At 43.5% G+C, this 9,626-nt stretch overlaps 1 protein-coding gene across 2 annotated transcripts in view; it reads left to right on the top strand.

The window, feature by feature from the left end:
* The window catches only part of LOC115163099 (large neutral amino acids transporter small subunit 4-like), a 24,552-nt gene extending 21,963 nt beyond the window's left edge, over positions 1 to 2,589 (top strand). The window contains exons 9-15 of one of the 2 annotated variants that reach the window (XM_029714710.1): positions 389 to 532; positions 819 to 836; positions 1,062 to 1,188; positions 1,367 to 1,499; positions 1,910 to 1,983; positions 2,085 to 2,208; positions 2,385 to 2,589. In XM_029714710.1, coding sequence (XP_029570570.1) covers positions 389 to 532; positions 819 to 836; positions 1,062 to 1,188; positions 1,367 to 1,499; positions 1,910 to 1,983; positions 2,085 to 2,208; positions 2,385 to 2,546 — 782 coding nt within the window. In that variant the 3' untranslated portion in view covers positions 2,547 to 2,589. The remainder of the gene's footprint in view (positions 1 to 388; positions 533 to 818; positions 837 to 1,061; positions 1,189 to 1,366; positions 1,500 to 1,909; positions 1,984 to 2,084; positions 2,209 to 2,384) is intronic. The other variant, XM_029714712.1, reaches the window with a different exon arrangement.
* The last annotated feature ends 7,037 nt before the right edge of the window (positions 2,590 to 9,626 follow it).

Here is a 9,626-nt window from a genome sequence, read left to right on the forward strand (position 1 = left end):
TCCGTGGCGTGACCATTAAGACTTTTCCACTGCCCTTCCGCAGCTTTTACAGCTTTGAGATCAGTAGATGATTAACGGACCATGGCCCCAGGCCCCTTTGCTTACAGCGCGGGCCCCCACATGTTACCTTGCCATCCAGGGACCTGTGGACTATTTAGAGTTCGAGCTTCCCAATTTCCCTACCTCCATGTTGATTCTGAGGTGAAGCAGCTTGCCTTGGTAGTTTTCCGTCACAGCATGTGGAGGAAATGAAAAGAAAGCCTATCCTGTACAGTACACACAGTGAAACCTCACTCCAATCTGATGCTAAATATTAGAATAATCCTGTGTGTCATCCTCCATGTTCTGTTGCTGTTGTTGATCTGTCTCTCCTCCTGTGTGTCCACAGCCCAGTCCTTCATGAAGAGTATCCTGAGTCCTATCTTCATGCTCAGCCTGATCACCATGTGTGTCACCCAGCTGAGGCTTATCTTCTACATGGGAGCCATGAACAACATCCTCGAGTCGCTGTCCGACAGAGACTTCAGCACAGGTGTGTGCGTGCGTGCGTGCGCGTCTGGAAAACGTGCCTGGAACACGGACATGAAAAGCTATCGATCCTTTGTAGTGTTGATATAGTAGTTTACTTCACGGCTCGTCACATAATTGAGATTTTTGTCATTCTTGCAATCTTGTAACCTCCTTTGTAATCTCGCCCGCCCTGGAGTTGTTTCACACTGCCCTTATTTCAGTCTCTGAATTGCTTCGGCTAATTCTTCTTGGTCTGTCTCTCTTCCCCTTCCTCTTCCTGTCACACTGACTTCTTACTGCCTCTGCAGAGGAGAAGATGGAAGTAGGTAAGACTTCAGGCTAGATTAGATGAGCACAGCCCATCTATTCCCCTCTCTGCCTCTGACACTGATTCACTTTGACTCAAGACTCTGGCCTACCCCATGAATCATAACCTAAACTGCAACCCTGTCCATTTTGCTGTAAACACCATGCTATTTTGATGGCGTGTAAGCTTTTGGAGGCAGTAGTCCTGGGGAATAACATGTCTCGGTCTCTCCTGCCGTTCACAGTGAGTGTGTACACCTCCATTTTCGGAGTGCTGCAGCTGCTCTGTCTGATGACCGCTCCTGTGATCGGGTACATCATGGACTGGAAGCTCAAAGAGTGCGAGGATGAGAACGCGAAGCCGGGCACAAGGTGAGTTTCGCACGCTCGAACGCTCCCAAGCTCGCACGCACGCACACGCTCACTCATGCACACACTCCAAAAGAGCATTCCCCTGCCTCCCAAATACTCCTCTAGCATCCACAAGATTGTAATCTGTATAACCAGAGAGTGTAAGTCTGTGTGTAACATGTGATGTCCCCTCTGATAGAGATCTCACCCAGCCCAAGCGTCGGGACAGACAGATCCAGAAGATCACCAACGCCACCCGGGCCTTCATCTTCACCAACCTGCTACTGATAGGCTTCGGGGTCACCTGCCTCGTCCCCAGCCTCCCTCTCCAGGTAACTCGTCCCTCTGTTTCCTCTCCTCTGTCTCTCTCTCTCTTTGCTCTAGGGGCGGTGGAGAAGCGCACATTTCACTGCGTGTATCCCAGTGTTTTGTAAAGCCCACCTAGACCCAAAGGGAGTGATCTTGGTGCAGAGAAAGAAAGAGGGAGAGTGACTCACGTGTTATTGCAGCTGAGACGTTATTTAATGCAACAGTGTCTCCTGGTGGACAGAAGTGTCATTACAAGTTATGCAAGTTATTTCCAACCCAGTTCTGGGAACATCTCTGTCCAGCCATTATTTATTAAACATGGACTCCATTTTAGGATGGAGGGACAGGGCACCATGCATGCCCTGGGTCTGTAGATTCTACAACACATCATGTTGAACTATTTCTCTTTCTCCTTTCTTCTCTGCCCTCTCAGATTCTATCGTTTATTCTGCACACCATTGTGAGAGGATTCATCCACTCTGCGGTTGGAGGGTTGTATGCTGCTGTGTAAGTGTGTGTGTGTGTGTGTGTGTGTGTGTGCTTGTGCTTGTGCGTGCGTGCGCACAGTCCCCTCCACACAAGCACCTCATGCTGATTGTCCTCCTTAGGTACCCGTCGTCTCAGTTTGGCAGTCTGACAGGCATGCAGTCCCTCATCAGTGCCCTGTTTGCCCTGCTGCAGCAGCCCCTCTTCATGGCCATGATGGGCCCTCTGAAGGGAGACCCCCTATGGGTAAGAGAGCCACAACCTTTTCTCTTTTTTTGTTGTTGAAATTTCACCTTGTTCTAAAGTAATCTGCCCAGAGTACATGTCATAGCACACACTGCTGTCCCGATGTGAAAACAGCAGAGCCGTTCGCTCCTTTCTTCTGACTGATGACGTCACTTCCTGTGTGTGGTTGTGCGCAGGTCAACGTGGGCCTGCTGGGGCTGACGGTGCTGGGCTTCTGCCTGCCTCTCTACCTGCTCTGCTACAGCCGCCAGCTCCAACGCCAGAAGCAGGAGCGCGAGGAGGACCCCAAGATCTACGTCCAGATCAACAACGGCAGCACGCCCGAGGCCTTCGTCTAGAGAGACCGACTGACGGACAGAGATTTTTTTTTTTCAACAAAGAGAAGGAGGAACGGAGAGAGTGAGGAGGGGAGAGGTCACAGGTGTGACTGAACTGTATGATGAATCACAACCTCACCCACCAACTCCGGTCCCTCTAACCGTCTGCACTTGCACTCAGACGATACTCTCTCACACACACGCGCACACACACACACACACACACACACACACACACACACACACACACACACACACACACACACACACACACACACACACACACACACACTTCATGTCCCTTACATTCCCCCCTCACACACAGACACACATACGAACACATATACACACACACACACACACACACATACACATGACACACACACATACACACACACACACACACACATACACATGACACACACACACATACAGTATATGATCACAAATCTCAGAGAACTACTATGATAAGCACACACACACACACACCTTTACACTCCCCAACACATCATCGACTATGTACACTGTGAAAGAAACGCAACAACACACACATCCACGGTTCCTTTCCCAGGGACACACCACTAAACGGACATTGTTCATCTTCTCACAACTGGAATGAGAAAGGACAACCGCTGGTCTGTGAACTGAGGAGAAAGGAGAGAAGAGGGAGGAGGATCTACACAGCGTTCGCCTCCCTTCCAGTCTCCCCTTTCTTTCAGTTCTCTGTTTTTTTTATTTCATTTTTGTCAACGATGCCATGCTCACTCTTGCCTGCCTGTCAGTGCAAAAAGAGGACACTGGTTCTCCGTGTCGCCCAGCAGAAAGAACCAGAGAGGAAGCAAGCGTTCAACGCCATGTTGAAGTCCTCCTCACAGTTATGATCCGCCACCACCAGTGTTTTTACGTGTGTTTTCAGTGATGCCAGTAACGACATCGCCTCACTTTCTAATTCTGATTCAACTTAGTTTCATACTGCACTGGAGGTCCTCTACTTCACACCCTCACAACTGGTTTTATGATTAGGACGTTATTGGAGCGTTATTGGAGCGTTATTGGAGCGTTATTGGAGCGTTATTGGCGATAGGTCTGTATTTTTCTCCGTGGTTGTTACATGCCAATGCCTCTCTATCGTCACAAGTGGTTTGAACTAGAAGTAAATGGTTCTAAGAGTTCATACCGCCATAACGTTCCCATTAGGTTCTGTAACGTTGCCGTAATGTTGGGGATAGTCATCATTGTAAATGAATTGGTAAGAATGGAACCTCATACAACCTTCAGACGCTAGTCGACGTAACCTTCTCATCTAGCGAGTGTTCCTTCCAGTGTCTCAAAGACCAAACCTGGTGACTCAGTCTTCGAGTTTTGTTGTTGAAGACAACAGAGGCGTGGAGGTTTAAAGCCACAGAGAAGCTGTCGTTTTAAGACTGTTCCAACAGCTCTAGGGAGACAAGAAAGCAAAGGCTTGTTTTTTTGTTACATCAGCACTCTAGATAAAAGCCTGAGTCGATAGCTGTGCTTTGAGCCCATTTGAGTAAGTGATTAGGCCAATGGGTTTCCAGTGTGCAGGCCAGCGTTTTACTTCTAGGGAATACTATGTGACTGTGCTAGTGGCTGTGCGTCAAACAAAAGCATGGCACAGGTTGAAAAAAACCTCTTACCAGTTATAATGTGCCACAACAGCATAGGCTACAGCACAGCTACACTCTTACAAAAAGGGTTCCAAAAGGCTTCTTCGGCTGTCGCCATAAGATAATCCTTTTTGGTTCCAGGTTAGAACCCTTTTTGGTTCCAGGTAGAACCCTTTTGGACAGCCGAATAACCCTTTTAGGTTCTAGAATGATAATCATTTGTTTTCTAAGAGTGCAGGCTTGGTTATCAAGCTCCAATGCATGGGCCTATATCACTCTCACCGGATACACTGACTGGTCTTGTATTGGCAGTCCTCTTTGTAGTGCAGAATGAATTTCTTATTGACTTTGTGTGTATTCTTTTTATTGGCGATGAACAGATTTTTTTGTGTCAGGAGATCTGTTATTCAAAAAGTAATAGTTTTATCAACTGTATTTTACCTGCAATATGATACTGACATACCCTTCAAGGTTTTGTTCTGTTTCAAGACAAATGTGTTTTGGTACAAATGGTTTGACGAGATATGGTTTTAGATAGAGAGGTGATGTGTAGTTTAAGGTGAACTGTGGTTGCTGTGGGCTTATTACCTGGCACTGTTCTACACTACCTGAATTACATTGATGCATTTCAATTCTGATTTGCTGTAGCAATAAGTACTTCTCTGAGTTGCTGAGCAATCCTCTACTTTTCCCGGCAACACATAACCCTATGAACAAACACTGTTGTCCAACCACACACATACACACACAATGCAAGAATGTGGATTGATATAATGCAATGTTTATTACAAAGGTGCTTCTCAATGACAGGAACGTAGACTAGTTCATCTATCTATCAATCTAGCTATGGTCTCACCTAGAAAGCCTCACTTTGTGGTGACAAATTACTTGAATTATTGAATTCCAACTTGAACTTTGATTCACTTTTTGATTCAGAAAGGGAGACAGAGAGATGCTTGAATATGATATCTGTTTCTAAATCCACATTCTTGCAGCTGTTGTGAACGGTGTGATCGTGGGACCCAGGTGGGCGGGCAGGCAGGTCATGACAGGACTTTATGTTCCTGAATGATCTGTTGCGGTTAACATATACCGGAGAGAGAGCGTGACAACTTGATTGGTGTAGCTCAACGTCCGCCGATGCAGTATTTAGACTGGACGGGACACCTGCTTTTCCTCAGTCACTCACAGAAGCACTTCCAAAGACAGCCATGTAACCAGCAGATTGCCACTCTGTGTGTAGATGATTTGAGATGTTGGTGCCCCACCCTCTCTCATCATGACCCATCACGTTGATCCATCCATGTCCAAACCACTATCCTGACCTGTTTCTCTACTGCAGTCTCACCCAAACACAACCACCCACCCAAGAGATCCTTCACATACTGGCGATGGAACTGAGAGACAATGCTAGAATCCCCAAAAGCTTCATGAATGAAATAAGTGAGAACTGAATGGCACATATGCACCTTAGTCCTCGTATCAGGATCTCATTGCTATTATTCTGAATGGCCTGCACTGAAATATAACATAGACAGTGCACCACTTGCTAGTTCTGCATGTTAGCATAGAATGTATTCCCAGTCTGTTTTTTTATTCATAGAGAAATGACATTGGAACTGCAAGAAACGGTTATTTTTATATTCAGTCAAAGTTACTTACCTTGAGTGGTCTTAGTCTCTCCTCTTGTATGCCCTGTCCAGTAGGTCCCTGTCCCGCAATGTAGAATGGCTCCTTGCTACTGCTCTTTGGGCCTGTCTGTTTGGGTCTCTTGGTTTCAAGTATCTACACACACACACACACACACACACACACTGATAGAGAAACAGGTCTAGGCATCCTCAACATCCTTACATTGAACATCACTCTACTTGTCGTTTACATGAATTTATTTTGCGAAAGGAGGAAAGACTAGTGTGGAGAATTCATGTATAGCCCTGGATAGACTGGTTCTTGTGGCTTGAACATATGACTAGAGATTGCAGGTGGATTCTGATAATGATGCTATACTGTACTCCAGCACAATGAATGTGGGGTTGGGATGATCTTCATTCCCTCAGTATGGGAGAATCAGCACTTTTTACACTGCCATACCTTAAACTGTCATTCTACCCAGAATGCCGTCACCGTAGTTCTTTTCTAGACGTGACATCCTTTTACTACTATCCCCTTCCCTTGGACGTAAAGTGTGATTGATTGACTGTTTTATTCTCTGACGACGAAAGACGAGCAATGATTTTTGGATAGAAGGTTTTAATGATTGTGTGTCACCTTTAGACATTGAGCGGGAACTTCAGCTGAAACACCAATGTTTTTCCCTGACTTGTACCTTATTTTTTTACTGAAATGTTTATTTTGTTGTTTTACATTCTCCTTTTTGGTGTTTGTTTCAATATGTATTTAATGTCTATATGCTGTATATTGGAGCTCATTTTTGTTGTTGTCTTCTATCACATTATAGCCATTGTTATTGACATTTTGAGTCGTTGTCTAAATGAGAAAAAAAATCAATATATGAAAGAATAAACAGAAACAGATTAATTTGTAAGATAAAGTGTCCGTTTGTAATTATTTGACCTTGTTTGACGTTTTTGCACGTTTCCTCAAAGTGTGGTGGATTGTCAATCACTATTAATGCAAAATGTGTTAAATAACCTATATTATGACATATCCCATGTTACAGCTGTATGCAATATAATGGACAGAAGAAAACATGGATGGTCTGCTTTAAGTGGGGGAAGCCTGCAGATGCCACCTCATTCCTAAATCCAACCACCCTCGGGGGAAATCCCACTTCCCAGGGTTAGGCTGTTGTGGATTTCATATTAGCCACATTTTTGTGGTCAGGATCAAATCAAATCAAATGTTATTGGTCACATACACATGGTTAGCAGATGTTAATGCGAGTGCAGCGAAACACTTGTGCTTCTAGTTCCTGACAGTGCAGCAATATCTAACAAGTAATATCTAACAAATTCACAACGACTACCTAATACACACAAATGTAAAGGGATGAATAAGAATATGTACATATCAATATATGCATGAGCGATGGCAGTGCGGCATAGGCAAGATGCAGTAGATGGTATAGTATATACATATGAGATGAGTAATGTAGGATATGTAGACATTATTAACGTGGCGCTATTTAAAGTGACTAGTGATTCTTTTATTAAATCAATTTATTACATTTATTAAAGTGGCCAGAGATTTGAGTCTGTATTTTGGCAGCAGCCACTCTGTTAGTGATGGCTGTTTAACAGTCCGATGGCCTTGAGATAGATGCTGTTTTTCAGTCTCTCGGTTCCAGCTTTGATGCACCTGTACTGACCTCACCTTCTGGATGATAGCAGGGTGAACAGGCAGTGGCTCGGGTGGTTGTTGTCCTTGATGATCTTTTTGGCCTTCAAGTGACATCGGGTGGTGTAGGTGTCCTGGAGGGCAGGTAGTTTGCCCCCGGTGATGCGTTGTGCAGACCTCACTACCCTCTGGAGAGCCTTACGGTTGTGGGCGGAGCAGTTGCCGTACCAGGCGGTGATACAGCCCGACAGGATGCTCTCGATTGTGCATCTGTAAAAGTTTGTGATTCTAGGATGTTACATTAATCATGTCTGTAATAGCTGGCAACATTACATTAATCATGTCTGTAATAGCTGGCAACATTACATAAATCATGTCTGTAATAGCTGGCAACATTACATTAATCATGTCTGTAATAGCTGGCAACATTACATTAATCATGTCTGTAATGGCTGGCAACATTACATTAATCATGTCTGTAATAGCTGGCAACATTACATTAATCATGTCTGTAATGGCTGGCAACATTACATTAATCATGTCTGTAATAGCTGGCAACATTACATTAATCATGTCTGTAATGGCTGGCAACATTACATTAATCATGTCTGTTATGGCTGGCAACATTACATTAATCATGTCCGTAAGGGCTGGCAACATTACATTAATCATGTCTGTAATGGCTGGCAACATTACATTAATCATGTCTGTAATAGCTGGCAACATTACATTAATCATGTCTGTAATAGCTGGCAACATTACATTAATCATGTCTGTAATAGCTGGCAACATTACATTAATCATGTCTGTAATGGCTGGCAACATTACATTAATCATGTCTGTAATGGCTGGCAACATTACATTAATCATGTCTGTAATGGCTGGCAACATTACATTAATCATGTCTGTAATAGCTGGCAACATTACATTAATCATGTCTGTAATAGCTGGCAACATTACATTAATCATGTCTGTAATGGCTGGCAACATTACATTAATCATGTCTGTAATAGCTGGCAACATTACATTAATCATGTCTGTAATAGCTGGCAACATTACATTAATCATGTCTGTAATGGCTGGCAACATTACATTAATCATGTCTGTAATAGCTGGCAACATTACATTAATCATGTCTGTAATAGCTGGCAACATTACATTAATCATGTCTGTAATAGCTGGCAACATTACATTAATCATGTCTGTAATGGCTGGCAACATTACATTAATCATGTCTGTAATAGCTGGCAACATTACATTAATCATGTCTGTAATAGCTGGCAACATTACATTAATCATGTCTGTAATAGCTGGCAACATTACATTAATCATGTCTGTAATGGCTGGCAACATTACATTAATCATGTCTGTAATGGCTGGCAACATTACATTAATCATGTCTGTAATGGCTGGCAACATTACATTAATCATGTCTGTAATAGCTGGCAACATTACATTAATCATGTCTGTAATAGCTGGCAACATTACATTAATCATGTCTGTAATAGCTGGCAACATTACATTAATCATGTCTGTAATAGCTGGCAACATTACATTAATCATGTCTGTAATGGCTGGCAACTTTCCAAAAAGAAAAAGGGCCTTTACTGATAAAGGAGGTGTTTCATTATAAAGTAATGCTGCTGAGTCTCGAGTCTCCACCAGAGGACAGGCTATTACATTTTACTACTACACCCGATCTCAGTTGCCCAATTCAAACGATTTCGTCTTGGGTGTCGTCAACACACCTACTAAGAGAGTTGGAGTGAGAACTGGATGTTTCTGTTGCAGAACACTTGAAGTGATACCTAAAAAAAGAACAACGTGATCCCAACAAAAAAAACATTTATGCATTTTTGATAATTGCTTGATCACTGGGGATTAATTGCTGTGGGGTAATTCAAGTAAACATTAACATTCAAGTGAAAAGCATAATACTGTAACAATGCATGTTTTCAACTCTCACCTAAAATCATTATGGTAATAGGGTGTTACACAAGTACAGCAGTGGAGACTAGTGGGAGGAGCTATAGGAAGACAGGCTCATTGGAATTGTTGAAAAGGGGTAAATGGAATGGAGTCAAATGTGGTTTCCATATGTTTGATGTGTTTAATTCCATTCCAGCCATTACAATGAGCCTGTCCTCCTATAGCTCCTCCCACCAGCCTCCTC

Source organism: Salmo trutta, chromosome 26, assembly GCF_901001165.1.
Source record: "Salmo trutta chromosome 26, fSalTru1.1, whole genome shotgun sequence".
Taxonomy (NCBI): Eukaryota; Metazoa; Chordata; class Actinopteri; order Salmoniformes; family Salmonidae; genus Salmo; species Salmo trutta.